At 40.0% G+C, this 17,631-nt stretch overlaps 1 protein-coding gene across 3 annotated transcripts in view; it reads left to right on the top strand.

Annotated features, from left to right (window-relative positions):
- Positions 1-7,511, top strand: part of LOC133520941 (uncharacterized) — a 107,310-nt gene extending 99,799 nt beyond the window's left edge. Inside the window, exons 1-2 of one of the 3 annotated variants that reach the window (XM_061855650.1) lie at positions 851-2,422; positions 7,034-7,511. In XM_061855650.1, coding sequence (XP_061711634.1) covers positions 2,056-2,422; positions 7,034-7,290 — 624 coding nt within the window. In that variant the 5' untranslated portion in view covers positions 851-2,055 and the 3' untranslated portion in view covers positions 7,291-7,511. Of the gene's footprint in view, positions 1-850 lie in introns of those variants that run through there. The other 2 variants (XM_061855648.1, XM_061855649.1) reach the window with 2 other exon arrangements.
- The last annotated feature ends 10,120 nt before the right edge of the window (positions 7,512-17,631 follow it).

The following is a 17,631-nucleotide window of genomic DNA, read 5'->3' as shown; positions in this document are numbered from 1 at the left end:
AAATATTCGACAAATAAATAAAAGATATAGTAATCTCTTTATATATAACATTGTTTGTGTTAGATATAACATTGCTGAAATTTACATATATATTCCACCATTTTGTTATTAATTTTTATTTTCAACAACGAACGACATAACCTTTTGTTACCATTTTTTTCCTGTAATTTGATACCACACACGATTTTTAATATTATTTGAACATTATCGAAGTTAATATTTTTGGCGCTGGCCGCGAAAAAACGCGTTTTGAACACTTAAATATTTATATTTTTTTAGTATGTTAGAAAAGGTACAAAAAAACACATTATTCAAACTTTTAGAACGCCATTTGACTTTGATCCTTATTCTTTCACTGATATGTGTCCAATTTGTGTCGAAAGATGGCAGTAAATTTACGTCGCTACAAAATTTTCTTTAACAATACACCTCTATTTCAAATGCTCTTTAGTTTAAGTACTTGTAGGTATAATATTCTAGAGCACCCAGCTCTATCGCAATAACTTACCTGTACCATAACAGTCCACATTCTGTATTATTTACTACAACTATAAATAACTAGATACCTCCAAAATTGTTCTCAAGTGTACCCAAGATATATATCTCTTGCATGTAATAAACGGTATAGACTTTGGACCACGGACGGGGACAAAAATGTGAGGTGTGTTGCAGTTATTCCGTAAACGGGTGGACCCGAGTATGTCCTTAAACTACGTCCGAATGAGAGGTATGGGCACTGTGAATGTTGTTAACGCGCCCCACTCGCGGACTCGCTGATCGGGTCCCCGCCTCCCGCGCTCGCTCCCCGCGGGCCGCCACCGCCGGCCCGTCGCCTCATCGCGCGTCGGCGATTCATTCCTCCAGCGCTCTCGACCAGAGCGCGCGCGCACACCGCTAATCAGTGCTCGCGATACACGTACCTATTTTTTATGTAATTTAATCGCTCAGACCAATATACGGTTTTAAAGTACAATTTGGTGTCGTCTTCATCATTTACGAACCTTCGTCAACAAGTTTCGAACCGGATTTGACGTAAAGCAACTTTAAAGACGCCGTTTCGACGAGGTCCATCAAACACAAAGAAGATAGCGCGCCTGGCCGAGACTACAATCGCCATTTTTATAACATCGGAGTGAATCACCGCGAGCCAACCTAAGCTACAACTACTACAATAAAGCGAAATTTGTGAAGTCATTGTCCTGCCCGAGAATAAAGAAACGAGACATTCAAAACCAGAAAAGGGTTCCACAAACCAAGAACGGCTCCACATACCAGGAAAAGGGTTTGCAGTATTTATTTGTGAGTCGTTCCTATTTTATTTCTTATTGCGCAGGTATAATTTGACCACCTTTATTTGGTACTTATTTCTTTAATTTTCAATTTAATTCTCTTCTAGCTACTAAAATCACATTCCTGTTTCACGTCACCCAACTCTTAATCAGTCTACATCTTAGTTAAATCGTAATATTTTTTTAATATTCCTTTTTAATTTACAAGCTTTCTTATCAAGGTTAACATTCCCGTTCATATTTTGGATATTTTTATTACAGTTTCCGTAAAATTAGCTTAAAATTAGTAACCACATTTCAAGGCCTAATTAATTGTATTGCAACCATTTGTGCCAACCGTGTGCCATCATTGCTATATTTTAATATTTACTTGGAATATTTCAGAAATCTACACGTGTTCGTATTTGTACCTACACGTAACCAAGCCGTGCCGGGGCCGGAGCTACAGCGTGCACGTGCACGTGTACACCTGCTTCCGTCAGTGTTCGCGCTTGCTTGCCTGCCTGCCTCCGCCACGCCACGCCACGCCATTGCCTCTCGCACACGTGCTATTTGCAAAATTTCAAAATTTACGTATCGCTTCACACACTATATTATTTCACATTTTTTTTAATTTAAGCACTTGCTAATCACATTTTCCTATTGCAGCTGGAAATTTGAATTCTATCGCCATTTCTATAACTTTTAACTAAATTTTCACTTTCTATCACAAATCTTTTGTTTTCTTTAAAAATTTGATTTTTTCAATACTTCACGCATTGCCAAAATGGATTTAAAAAATCTCAAAAAAACACGTGCCTCTTTCAAATCAAAGCTTACCATATTTAAATCATATTTAGAGCCCCTTTTGTCATGCCATACGCTAAATAATTTGCAAAATCATGAGCTGAATACCAGATTCATTAAAATCCAAGATATGTACAATGATTTTGATTCCGTTCAAACTGATATAGAAAATTTGACGGAAATTCCAGGTGACGAACACACAGAACGGGAAAATTTCGAGACAAGCTACTTCGGTGCCTTGGCTGCTGCGCAGGAACTGCTCAGCAGGCACACCGCGGCTGGTGCTGCTTCTGCGGCGCCTGAGGACAATCTGGTAACGGGTTCCAATGTCGTTACTGCACTCACAGGTGGGCCAAATATTAAATTACCTACAATTCATTTACCTACCTTTTCTGGGCGCTATCAGGACTGGTTAGAATACCATGATACCTACAAATCTCTCATACACGATAATCAATCAATTCCAATCATCCACAAATTTCATTATTTGCGAAGTTCATTGAAAGACGGTGCTTCACTCGTAATTAAATCACTAGAGTTCTCGTCTGATAACTATAAGGTCGCATGGGATTTGCTTTGTGAACGTTACACAAACGATAGAATATTGGTAAATAATCACTTAAATGCATTATTTAACATAAACCCCGTGCTTCAAGAATCTTCAAGGGCCTTACGAAATACCATAGATTTAATCAATAAAAATCTCAGGGCTTTGAAGACTCTTAATTTACCCACAGAGCACTGGGACATCCTCATAATCCACATGGTAACTAGCAAACTCGATTCAGCCACTTTGCGCGATTGGGAAACCGAGCGCAATAATATTAAAAAACTACCAACATTAACGGAATTTACCACTTTCTTAAGAAATCGCGCAGATTTGCTAGAAACCATGGAGGAGGCACAAACACTAAATAAACCACGTCGACACAGCGACATTACTCACAATCGTCCTAAATCATTTCTTGTAAACCATGCTCAAAATCAGACTCAGTATAAATATAAGTGTCCTGTTTGCATAAATAATCACTCAATTTATCAATGTACTAAGTTTAAAACAATGCCAGTTGAATCCCGCATTAATAAAGTGAATCAATTGAATCTTTGCACAAATTGTTTGCGATCAGGACATGACGAACAACGTTGCAGGCTGAGCTCATGCCGGCTTTGCACACAAAGACACAATACCATGCTACATATAAACAATCAAGCAAAGGCAGACCCTAAGTCTTCCACATCCAAACCTAATGATTGTGTAGCATCACCAACTCTAAAAGAGCATACACAAGCTCCACAACAAATTACAAACAGTGCTGCTTTATGCTCCACGTTCGGTAGCCATCGTGTACCGTTATCTACAGCTGTCATCAACGTCAGCGACTATGATGGCCACACACACCAAGTTAGAGTTCTCTTGGACAACGGAAGTATATCTAGTTTCATTACCAAAGATCTTCAAGCAAAATTAAAATTACCTTCTTATTCCACTAGCATATCCGTCACAGGGTTAGAAAAGAAAAGATCAAGCATCACCGAACATTGTGATGTAACCATAACTTCACGTACGCAAGATTACACAGCAGAAGTCAATTGCTTCGTTGTCCAAGAGATCACTGATATGATTCCATTCACCAAACTAAATTGTGATTCGTTCACTATTCCCCCTCACATCCACCTAGCGGACCCGAACTTTTACGAGCCATCCGAGGTGCAGATGCTGCTGGGTGCAGAACTCTTTTGGGAGTGCATTACATACAATCACATATCCCTGGGCAAGAAAAAACCCGTCCTAGTTGAAACAACACTCGGATGGCTTGTTGCAGGTTCTATACATACACAAAATTCTAAACAAAAGCAACCCTATACAGTCCATTGCAATCTAATCAATAACATTGAGCTCGATGCAAAACTAGACAAGTTTTTTGAACTAGAATCAGTTCCATCCACTCAACAAATCCACACTAAAGGTGAGAGTGAATGCGAACGCATATTTACACAAACAACAACCCGCCACCCAGATGGTAAGTTTGTTGTCACAATACCATTAAAAGAATCTCCTGAATGTTTGGGCGATTCTAAAACACAAGCATTACTTCGATTTCAAGCATTAGAGCGTAAATTCAAGCGCAATCCAGAATTCAAACAAAAATACATAGAATTTATTGACGAATACCTAAGATTAGGTCACATGTCAGAAAACACTGACATACATACCAACGAAACTTCATATTTTTTGCCACATCATGCAATTTGTCGCGAATCCAGTCTAACTTCTCGCTTGCGGACAGTTTTTGATGGTTCTGCAGTTTCTAGCTCAGGGAAATCATTTAATGATATACAATACGTTGGGCCGACTGTACAAGACGATTTGCTAAGCATATTAATTCGATTCCGACAGCATAAATTCGTAGTCACTTCAGATGTCCAAAAAATGTACAGACAAATCTATGTAACTGAAAGTCAAAGAAGTCTGCAGCAAATTCTGTGGCGCTCAGACACTTCACAACCAATCAAACAATATAAATTAAATACTGTCACTTATGGGACATCCAGTGCTCCATATCTTGCCACCAGATGTCTTGTACAGTTGGGTCAAGAATGCGCAGAAAAAAATGTAAGTGAAACAATCTTACACGATTTTTATGTAGATGACTACATCTCAGGAAATGATGACAAAGCCACTCTGTTAGAAACATGCAGAGGCGTCATTAAAACACTAGAAAGTGCTCATTTTCACTTAAGAAAGTGGCGTTCAAATACACCATCATTACTTGATAAATTAGTTGCAGAAAACAGTAGCGATGAACTATTTAAATTGGACACAGAAAATCACTCGAAAACCTTAGGTTTACTTTGGTCATGTCAATCTGATGAGCTGCTGTTCTCTGTAGCTGAAAATCTAAAACCCAAACCCACTAACAAACGCAGCATTCTATCCACCATTGCCACGATTTTTGATCCTTTGGGACTAATAAACCCATGTTTGCTACCAGCTAAACTAATTTTACAATCCTTGTGGGCTAAAAATATTTCTTGGGAAGGTCAATTACCCGAGGACATCGAGGCTCAGTGGAACAATTTTGCTAAACAAATACCAGAAATAGTCGAAATTCGTATCCCGCGCAGAATAATATGTGATTTTTACGTCAAGGTCGAGCTACATGCTTTCAGCGATGCCAGTAATAAAGCTTATGCATCATGCATATACCTACGCTCAATTTCCAATACAGGACAGGTTAGTGTACATTTAGCATTAGCCAAAAGCAAAATTGCTCCACTGAAACAGAAATTAAGTACCCCACGCTTAGAATTACTAGGGGCCCTCTTATCGATACAACTAGCAAAAAAGGTAAAAAATTCACTGCGCTTGAATATCGATTCACAGCATTTTTGGTCTGATTCAACTATAGTTCTGTGCTGGATAAAAACATGTAAACAACAATTAAAACAATTTGTCTACAATAGGATCACAGAAATCAGTAACAACTCTGACCCCATAGATTGGCACTATGTACCCACAACCTTGAACCCTGCCGACATAGGTAGTAGGGGTCAGAGCGCATCAAACCTCAAAAATTCACTTTTGTGGTGGGAAGGACCGCCCTTCCTTCATGAAACGGAAATACAATGGCCTACTCAACCTCAAAACTTACCTTTAGAAAATTTGCCTGAAGTCAAAATACAATGTCACGTTTCAACTGAACAATGCGAGGATAATTTTACCTCTAAATACTCAAACTTTTGTAAATTGCAACGTATTGTAGCATACATGAATAGATTCGTTCATAACTGTAAAAATGTAACAAACAAGAATACAGGTCCATTAAAGGTGTCAGAGCTTAATCTGTCTTTACAAATGTTGTGCAAACAAGTGCAGACTGACAAATTTAGCGAGCAACTCTCGCGTTTGCTAAATAAGCGCCCACTTTCTCACAAAGATACTCTGTTGAAATTTAATCCATTTGTAGATACTTTCGGAATTATGCGAGTAGGCGGTAGACTTGCAAGTTCATATTACGATTATAATACAAAACACCCTATTTTATTACATGCATCGCATCACATCACTAAAATATTAGTACACCATTACCATCGAATGTTGATGCACACTGGACCACAGCTGATGCTAGCAACATTACGTCACAGGTACTGGATAATTAACGGCCGTAACCTTTGCAGACAGACTTCACAAAGCTGCATTACATGTTTAAGATACTCGGGTAAAACTCATCAGCCAATTATGGGCAACTTGCCACTGCAAAGGGTACAGTCCGAATATGTATTTGCTAACACATCCTGTGACTACGCTGGGCCAATCCTGATAGCGAGCAGAAAGGGTCGTGGTTGTCAAACGAAGAAAGCATATATAGTTGTTTTTGTTTGTTTGGCAGTGAGGGCGGTACACTTGGAGCTCGTCACTGATTTGACAGCCATGGGCTTTATTGCCGCTTTAAATAGATTCATAGCCCGCAGAGGCAAACCAGCCACCATTTTGTCAGATAATGGTACTTGTTTCATAGGGGCTTGTAACGAATTAGCAAAGTTCCTTAAAAATAATTCTGAAGAAATAACGTCATATTCAGCTACAAAGGAAATAGAATTCAAATTTTGTCCTGCTTATAGCCCACATTTTAATGGTTTGGCGGAGGGCGCAGTTAAGCAGGTAAAACATCATTTAAAACGAGTTACCTCAATGGCTCACTTAGATTATGAAGAGATGGTTACATTTTTGGTTCAAGTTGAAGCTTTGCTTAATTCTAGGCCTTTAACCCCTATTTCATCTGATCCGTCAGATCTTACTCCTCTCACCCCTGCGCATTTTTTGATAGGCCGAACGCTCACTATGATACCTGCTCCCTTGGTGCAAGACTCGCCGATACATACCCTAACGAGATATCAGAGAATAGAAGCACTAAAAGCGCATTTTTGGAAGCGGTATTATAAAGAATTCATTTCAGAACTGCAGGTCCGAAACAAATGGCGCAGGGATGGAGGCCAGCTGAAGCTTGGCGAGATGGTTCTCGTCAAAGACGACCGCTTGCCCCCCAGCAGATGGCTGCTTGGGCGAGTCACCGCAGTCTACCCGGGCAACGACGGAGTCAGTCGCGTCGCTGACGTCACCACCACCACAGGGACGCTGAGAAGGGCCTACAACAGGCTCTGCCCGCTCCCACTGACATTGGACCAGGATGGTCCAAGGGGGCCAGCTTGTTAACGCGCCCCACTCGCGGACTCGCTGATCGGGTCCCCGCCTCCCGCGCTCGCTCCCCGCGGGCCGCCACCGCCGGCCCGTCGCCTCATCGCGCGTCGGCGATTCATTCCTCCAGCGCTCTCGACCAGAGCGCGCGCGCACACCGCTAATCAGTGCTCGCGATACACGTACCTATTTTTTATGTAATTTAATCGCTCAGACCAATATACGGTTTTAAAGTACAATTTGGTGTCGTCTTCATCATTTACGAACCTTCGTCAACAAGTGTCATCTCGTTTTGTGTGGTAGGGTGCAACACAGCGAATGTCATTCCAGATCTAGAGCAGAGCCCTACTGGGGAAGTACCTCCACCTTACAGAAAACCGCAGCCAAATAACACTAGACCCTACTCATAGTGTTGTGTTCCTGCCGGTGAGTAAGGTCGCAGGGCTCAACGAAGGTGCGAAGTGTGGGTCGGCAATACGCATTTAACTCCTCTGGAGTTGCAGGCGTACATAGGCTACGGAGACTGCTTACCATCAGACGGGCCATCAGTTTGTTATTATGTCCTTAATTCATCATTTCGAAATTAATCGAAATTGAATAAAAACATATTTTTCGTTCAACTTTAGGTGGTACAGTCGCCATCAGATATATCAGAGTGACCGAAGTGCTCAAAAATATCTGAACACGCAGTCTAACACTTTAACAATAGAGGCATATAGTGACGTTTCTTCAAACAAAAACGTCACTTTTGATACTGACATGTCCGATTCATATCGTATCCAGACCTAATAATATTTGACGTATCTTAAAATTCGAATTTGGTCAAAGTACTGCTACAGATGTAGTTAATAATAATAATCCTTTCCTATCGTATTTTCACGGAAACACACGAACGTGTCTTGCTATTTCAGTCAGTCTCGATACAAAAAGTACTGTAGGGCTAAGATGGTTCCATTTTTATCGCTTGTCGCTATGCCCGTCACTTTCGCACTTACATACTTGTTAGAACGTGACAGGCATGGTGACAAATGATAAAGAGCCGACCATCTTAGCCCTACTGAAGTTGATTGACTAACATGACAAATACGAACGATTCCGAGATAATACGACGGAAAAGGAATATTTACTACATCTGTACGAGCTACGTTGTGCTGCGCTCTACATTGTGTAACGGCCCGATTCGAAGAATGAGATACGATAACGATAAGTTCTGGTTTAGATAAGTTCTCATTTAGATATTATTTGTGTGTCATATAATTGACAGAAAGAGCTCGATTCGGGCAACCAATGTCACTTTGACGTTACGAATATCGTAGATAGATCTTACTGGGATCACAGCGGAAACGAAATAAACGTCAATTTTGACATGTCGTTTAGTTATCGATCTTTTAAAGATTTTTCCAAGATCTTAAACGTGTCTTTATCATTATTCGAATCGAGCCGTAACAATTAAATTAGCCTTGAATGGATAAACCACACGTAAAATAAATACAGGTCAGTTCGAACGTAGGCTGACAGAATGATATTTAATTTTGAATCATGTTATTTTGTGTTTGGGTAGAATTTTTTTGGGTAGAATGAAAAATTAAACTTAAGCAGGTCTTTGGCTCTTGTTTATGGTAAAATGTTGCCAGCGATTAAAAACTGATGGCAAATACTTGTTTTACAGCATTAGTCTATACCATACCATTACTGGTGCCTGTTCCATATATAGGGGTGTTTACTATATTTTCATTATATTCTTAAGCAAAATTAATCTCAATATAATTCTTAGATCCTACACTAACCACCGTAACTATTCGCCCCTATTACATTTACACACAGTATAATGACAACTTCCCAAATAGCACCCCTGATTACACTATTAATCCAATATGGCTGCCAATTCAGCCGCAATAAAATTCCCCGAACATTGCTGGCTCGAACAAGCCCTGTCGGCTGCCAAGCCTAGCACTAGGTTAGTTCAGCGATTTTCCCGCCCATAAACACTAAGTGGAGCAATTTAAATGCATTCGACCTATATGGATCAAAATAAAAGTAATGCGACAGCCACGTCAACGAGGTGAAAATTATGGACAAGATATTCAAGTTTTTGTTCTTAGAGCGTTTTCTATAAACAGTGGTTAATCCAGGAGATATACAGGATTAACAGGTCAATTCGAGTTTTATATACTGATATGATAGTGATCTGTTAGTGTCAAAAGTGACGTTTTTGGTTTAAGGTTCACATAATGCGCAATTCGGCAGGTTCTCTAAAGGAAATTGGAACCATCTCATATTGGAATGATACCTATTAGATCAGTGTTCGGTACTTTTGTATATGTACGCACAAATACTACGTATTTTCGTTTATTATTTTAAAATCAATTAATACTTCATGGACTAGCATATTCCAAACGGGATAAGCCTGAAACGGAACGCTTTCCTAAAAGCGCGCAACACCGAAGCTCGAGTGTTGCCATTCTCTCTTGCCAACGATCTCCAAATCGAAACGCGCGATATCTGCTCGCTCCGTCGAAAGCTTGAGCCGAAAAACCCAAAATCAAATTGACACCGTGTACAGCATAAATAGAAGTCGTCTCCCGACGCCAGCCTGTGAGATTACGACATTTCACCATCGAAGGAACCAAACCAGGGGCCCCTGAGGAAGTTGCAGACCACATCACAGGTGAGTCCCCACGGTTTATGCTAGTCATTTATTCAACAATCAGTATGTATCACATTATAACTATACGCAGTCAATAACATCTCACTCAAGTGTGACACTAATTCTATATCTGATTTTAAACTGACATCTCAGTGCGTTTCGCACTCACCCGCATAATCATTATAAGTTTGAGCGAGATGAAATTAATTGTCGTGATTAACCACCAAATAAATGGTTGGCAGTCCTCAACTGTGCGTTTCTCCAGAAACTTCCTGTCTCGCACAGCTAAACTGTAGAATGAACTGTCGCCCGCGGTATTTCCGGACCAATACGACCTTCTTACCTTCAATAAATGAGCGTACTCCTAGTAATTTTGTTTTCTAGAAATTGATAAATTGGTTCCAGTCATATTTTGCATTGTTTTGTATTTGTTACTTGCGTATAGTACTACTAATTGCGTAATCTACAATTCTTTGTAATAATTTTCTTAGAAACGTAGGAAGCTTTAGGCCGGTTTTTAGTTCATTTATGAAAGACATGTTTATAAAATCAGTAAAAGGTTGTTTGTTTTCGAAATAAATTGAAAAAATGCCGGTAGCGCACTTTCAACCCCTCTGGTGTTGCGGGTGTCCGTAGAAGACGATTCGACGATAAGGCGATTCGTCTGCTCGTATGTCTCCTAACCTTTTAACCGCTTATAATTTTTCTTCGAGCGTGCTCGTGTCGCCGCGGGCAAAAAGTTACACGAAGTTTTAATTTGTCTTATTTATCAGTCTGCGGCGAAACGAGCTGGATATTGTATGTCTTATATATCAGACTACGGCGGTTAAAAGGTTAAATTCCCAACCATCGCGTGTCCATAATTTTCGCATGTCCTGGTGTATTCCTCCGTCATCTTAGGTTATGATAAGTATATTCCCATGTTAGTGGCCAGTTTAATTTTAATGGCTCGTAAAGCCGTTTACGATGGGTATGAATTTATGATGTTTCACAAGTGCGTTCGCGATTGTAGTGGGTGTCATGTTAGGATATATTGTTTGAGATATGACGCTCAGACTCGTTACTAGATGATATGAATATAAGAGCTACGTTATTATCGTTGTCATACTTACGCTTAAGGTGTTATTCGGATGTTAACTGCAGCTGTATAACTTATGGAGTGTGGAATTAAAAGGAGTGAAATCTCTTATGGTAGAACTGTTGCAAAAGTACTCACAAGCGGTATTGAACCTTTAAGTCTAAGGAGAGACTTTGCCTCCTTGTGTGTGTTCTACCGCTTGTACAATGGGCTGTGCTCTGAGGAATTGTTTGACGGCCACTTTCTATCACCGCACCGCTCGCCATCGGCAAGGAGTTCATCCTCACACCTTAGAACCTAAATGGTCGCGTACTGTGCGGTTCAAGAGGAATTTCCTCCCGCAGACGCTCCGGATGTGCAATGACCTCTCTGCCGAGGTTTGCCCGAGGGTATACAGTATGGGGTTCTTCAAAAAAGGAGTGTACAGGTTTTTAAAGGGTCGGCAACGCGCATGTAACATCTCAGCAGTTGCATTCGTCCATAGCCTACGGTGACTGTTTACCATCAGGCGGGCCGTATGCTTGTTTGCCATCGACGTGGTACAAAAAAAAAACAATCAAAATTATCACTACTGCTACCAGAACTACACCACTTTACTACTACTATTGGACGTCCCAGGATGCTGTTGAAGCGGATTTGCGCGATCTCCAAGCCGATAACTGGTGGGAGATGGCACAGGATCGAGACAACTGGCGTGTACTCGTGTCGGAGGCCAATCTCATTTTGGGTTTCTGCACCATTAAGTAAGTAAAGAACTACGGTTACTTAATCACGCAAAACAACAGTTTCATTCAAAACATTGATGTAGGTTTTGGAGTATCGAGACAAACCTTACAGGTTTAACGATACTTAGTAAATAAGCTTAGTTTTTTTGTAATTAACTGAAAAAAAAAAGGTTTTAACTTCAATTACCATATGTTGTATTATTGATTTCGGCAACCGTCCATTTAAGTGAGTTAAAATAGGATAATATTTTAACACACCGCTTCTGGATTGACGGCCCCGGTGTGATAACCGCCTATAGAAAGGACGAAGGCCAATGATGCCGGCATACAATGCCACTGTGCGAGCGGGACAGCAATATAATCATGCGCGTGCGATAGAGATAGGAATAGGCGGGCCAGTGTACGAAATTATTCATGCTTAGCGTTCATACTTTAGCTGGTATGTCCTCTACGCGGCCCAAGTCCTGAGCAGAGGCTTGTTCTCTCTGAATCTCATAGAAGTAATCTGTGCTCAAGCTGTCATGCTCATGCTAAGCATACGTCGTTGGAGTAGAGATTTGGTTCACAGCCAATAAAGTTGGCACTAACCATCCAAGATTGTAGGCAGATTTTCGAGACGAGCCAAATTGCTTGAAATTGGTAAAGGTACCGTTCGGATTCAGACTAGACCAGTATTAATGCAGCAGTATTGCAGCGTGACATTACTGCCGACTGCATTGCTGCCGGAAATGTCAAAAATATGAGCAGCAACATTGATGAAAATCGCTACCAAATTTCTATAAAGAAAAGTAGCTACTGTATGTAATTGCATGATTTCTATAGTAATCTAAATTGTATTTTTTTTTCTTATTTAATGCATGTTAATTATTGGGATACATTCCTTCAACTGAGGGAGGATTTAAATCTTCTCGGGTCAGAGGTGTAGGGTTAGAGCCGGTGTAGCTTTATTTGACGTTCATAAGCGCATTGTAATATGCCTACTAGAATAATAAACTATCTCTATCTTTATCTTTGTTTGACTCTATATATAATTTTTAGAGTAAGTTAAACTAACACTGTATGGACCAAGGTCTGAAATAAATGAATTTTATTTTATTTTTATTTTATATACAGTCGCGCTGTCAACAATGCTGCAGTAATGCAGCCAACTATATTACGGCAGCAAACTTTATGAAGGTTATTTTAACGAGAAATATAGGTACATTAAGTAAATTAACATTTTCTGCAGTAATGCAATAATTGGCATTAACCGGCACAGGATCGAGGAAAGTGGCGTGCTCTTGTTTGGGAGGCCAAGACCCTCTTTGGGTCGCTGAGCCACATTAGTCAGTAGTCAGTTGCAGTAATGCAGTCGACACTACCGACTGCACACAAATGTCAAAATCGATGTTGCTGCCCGGATTTTTGACATTTGCGGCAGTAATGTCGCGCTGCAATACTGCATGCTAGTGCAGTCTGAATCCGAACCGTACCTTTAGTCGCAAGAGAGGGGCTAGTGTTTCATAATAATGAATCTAATAGAAGTAATCTGTGCTCAAGCTGTCATGCTCATGCTAAGCATACGTCGTTGGAGTAAAGATTTGGTTCACAGCCAATAAAGTTGGCACTATAACCACCCAAGATTATAGGCAGACTTTCTAGACGAGCCAAATTGCTTAAGATCATATTATTTTGGTGGTGACAACCCAACAAGTATACAAGTTGAATCTAGAACTATATTGAGTGTCCAATTTAAAACTAAGGCGTTATATTATTTGTTATTTAATTGTATTTATATCATTATGATATAAATCGCAGCCAAATAACACTAGACCCTACTCATAGTGTTGTGTTCCTGCCGGTGAGTAAGGTTGCCAGAGCTCAACGTGGGGCGGGAGGGGGTTAGGGTCGGCAACGCGCAATTAACTCCTCTGGAGTTGCAGGCGTACATAGGCTACGGATACTGGTTACCATCAGGCGGGTCGTATGCTTGTTTGCCACCGACGTAGTATATAAAAAAAAAAATGATGAAGCGATCGACATCAAAATCAAAGTGATTTGTTAAGATTTCGTTAGTGAAAACTGTTTTCTCCTGAAATAGAAATTTCATCAAAACTGTACGTACTTTCGGTTAGGATCGCAAAGCTATTCTTTCTTCTTAAGCCGTAAAATTATCTTAATACTATTGAATTCTTAGTCTGAATAAGCATAACAATAGTTATTTGTACAACAAGAGAGCAAAGTTTGATATTTCTTCGAGTGCTTGTTTTGAGTCCCGTGCAAGCGAAAGATTCTATAATAGATTCACGAGCGTAGCGAGTGAATCTAATTTAGAATCTTGAGCGTAGTAAGGGACTCATAAGCGCACGAGATGTAAATAACTTTGATCTCGTGTAGTACACAAAATTTTTCACGTCAGTCAGCCATCAAAAAATACAACCTGAAAAAATGTAATCCAGACGGACGTACCACTATTTCACTCATGTTTTCTGAAGGTATTCTAACAATTAACTATAATTACCGCAATAAAACAAAACGAAAGAAATTACAATAAAATAATATGAAAATAATGAATTAACGAACATCAATTGACAGTTCAATCGACAACTTTTTTTTTGTAAAAAAAAACTTTGTAACATCCGGTCCGAATTGCGGATACTACTATTTGTCAACTATAATAGAGATCGTTAAAAGTAGTTAAATAAAATTATTTATTTACTGCGTAACAATTGCGTAAATTTGTATAAGTTCATTGTTTTGATGGTATAATAAAATACGTAAAATATGGTGTTTTTATTAAATTTTAAACTTTTATTTCATTAATTAATTATTACGAATGAAGACTCGTAGGGTGTTTTGGAACGATGCGGTCTGACTTATTTCGGGGGTCTATTATAAACCGTCAGCATACCGTTGAATTACGTATGCACTTTTTTGTCTCTTTCTTTTTGCTAAAGACGTGAAAGGGATAAAGACAATAGAATCCAAATATTTCGAACTTGTATTAGGCCCCGCACGTCGAAATGACATTCGAATATAAAGGTCAGTTGAATGATATTTTGTCTCACTCGGTGAGCAAAATGCGATTTTGCTCACTGTTTTTAAGCAGCAAATTACCCTTGTTCGAGCTGCTGACGTGAAAAATTATTTCTAGTTATTTAATAACATGTTAACCACCAACGTGTAAAAGTCCATCAATTCGCAACAGGAGTGCATGGCGCCCCAATGTTGCGGCTAATCGAATCGGCCCCGGCTAATGCTGCTCTGACCCACATGAAGCACAGAGGCGTCATTCCAATTACTTGAATATTATTTTGAAAGTTTGGTTTTTAGATACATACATACATACATATAATCACGCCTATTTCCGGAAGGGGTAGGCAGAGACCACGGATTTCCACTTGCTACGATCCTGACATACCTCTTTCGCTTCCTTCACTTTCATGACATTCCTCATACACGCTCGTCGGTTTAGGGTGCTCTTGACCTGGCCTTTCTTCAGGATTTCCCCGATTTGATCAGAGAAAGTCCGCCGAGGTCTAGGTTTTAAAGATATTTTATGTTCATCCTTTATGACTTTATGAGGCAATAATGGCTCAACTGATTTAAATTATCTTTATTTGGCGTTTGAAAAAGACAAAGTTTCTCATGACGATGCAATTAACTCACAAGCGGTATTAAACCTTTAAGTCTAAGGAGAGACTTTGCCTCCTTATGTGTGTTCTACCGCTTGTACAATAGGCTGTGCTCTGAAGAATTGTTTGACATGATGCCCACGGCTACTTTCTATCACCGCACCGCCCGCCGTCGGCAGGGTGTTCATCCTCACACCCTAGAACCTAAATGGTCACGCACTGTGCGGTTTAAGAGGAACTTCCTCCCGCGCACGCTCCGGTTGTGGAATGAGCTACCTGCCGAGGTTTTCCCGAGGGTCTACAGTATGAGGTTCTTCAAAAAAGGAGTGTACAGATTTTTAAAGGGTCGGCAACGCGCATGTAACACCTCTGGAGTTGCAGGCGTCCATAGGCTACGGTGACTGCTTACCATCAGGCGGGCCGTATGCTTGCTTGCCACCGTCGTGGTATATAAAAAAAAAAATGCAAGAACTTGCATACCAATTTCGTCGGTTTTCCATGGGAATTATATACCTATCTATGCATGCCAGGTTCATGCTTTCTGCCGAATGCTTTATTATCCATGGTAAAGTACCATATCACCAATATAATGGTTCACTTACTACATCGAAGATACGACTCGCGTCCCGAAGTAACACCCACTTGTGGGTGGGGATAGCAGTCTAACAGGGAGGATGTCGTAAGTTCAAAAAAAAACATAAATTAACAGCACTTATCTATATTTTATTATTATTTTCTCAATACATTAGCTACGTTACGATGCGGCTAGCCTTGATGGCTGCCTCTTCTGTAATGGCCGCCCGGCTCGCAAACCCGTTCGACCTGACAGCGAGATCTGAGGGCCTACCGCGAACCACGTTCGAGGTGTTACCTCTCTGTCGCGCTTGTAAATTCGTACGTAAGTGTGACAGGGAGACAACACGTCGAACGTGGTTCGCGGTAAGCCCTCTGAGTCTAAATTCATATGTAACTGTTGCCAGTCATCGTGCAAAAGTCTGTAAAGGTTGCAAACCTTACTGTAAAACCTATACTAAAACCTACCTATGTTAACGGCACCAGTCATGGGACATTTAAGAGGAAATTTGGGTTATTTTTGCTATTTCACCGACACCTGTAAAATGTATACCGCTTTATGCATTAAAAGTTTAATGTCCTCTTCGTCCTTTACGTTTTCAATGTATTTAAGCAAAGCTGCGGCAACTGGTTTCAATATTATTAACAAATCAAAACTGTGAATTTTTGCTCCAGTCATGGCATGTATGGCGCAATTTATTTTCAAACTAAGAAAAATCAATGAAAAATTAAACTTAAGCAGCTGTATTGCTCTTGTTTATAGTTAAATGTTGGCAACGTTTAAAACCTGAGGGTTAATACTTGTTTTAGAGGATTTGTCTATACCATCCCATTACTGGTGCCAGTTCCATCATAGGGGTGTGTACTAAAAGCATTTTAAACTTGTGTAGTGTCGATGTGTATACCGTTGAGTTGGTTCCAAAGCTCATTCCTCGCCGAAGCAATTTCCAAAGAAATGAGATTGTGGTGAGCGGCGCGAGAGCTATTTGATTAGCGGCCGGTCTTGCGCGTGATTGGCCCAAGATGACGTCATCACTATGGAGATTGTAAGAGCGATTGTAAAGTAATTATACGGCTTAACAAACTTGAAGTACTTTTTCTGAAACATGCTAGGGAATATCGGCGCTTTAGCGAGATGCGCTAGCAATAGATTTTTGTACAACATTAACGACATAGGCTCGGAATGGTAGATTGTTAACCCAGGGATGAAAGGCACTCATTTCTTTCGAGGTAGTCTCAGTTCGAGACTGAAATGATGCCTTTCACACGAGTTAAAGACTTTACTTTTCATTTCGAATACGAGGGATGCATGTGCTTTTTTTAGGGTTCCGTAGCCAAATGGCAAAAAACGGAACCCTTATAGATTCGTCATGTCCGTCCGTCTGTCCGATTCTGTCACAGCCACTTTTTTCCGAAACTATAAAAGCTATACTGTTCAAACTTGGTAAGTAGATGTATTCTATGAACCGCATTATGATGTTTACACAAAAATAGAAAAAAAAAAACAATAAATTTTGGGGGTTCCCCATACTTAGAACTGAAACTCAAAAAATCTTTTTTCATCAAACCCATACGTGTGGGGTATCTATGGATAGGTCTTTAAAAATGATATTGAGGTTTTTAATATCATTTTTTTCTAAACTGAATAGTTTGCGCGAGAGACACTTCCAAAGTGGTAAAAAGTGTGTCCCCCCTCCCCGTAACTTCTAAAATAACAGAATG

The sequence above is a fragment of the Cydia pomonella genome, chromosome 9 (genome assembly GCF_033807575.1).
Source record: "Cydia pomonella isolate Wapato2018A chromosome 9, ilCydPomo1, whole genome shotgun sequence".
NCBI classification, from domain to species: Eukaryota; Metazoa; Arthropoda; class Insecta; order Lepidoptera; family Tortricidae; genus Cydia; species Cydia pomonella.
The sequence above is the reverse complement of the archived record's forward strand: the minus strand, read 5'-3'. Positions and strand labels throughout refer to the sequence as shown.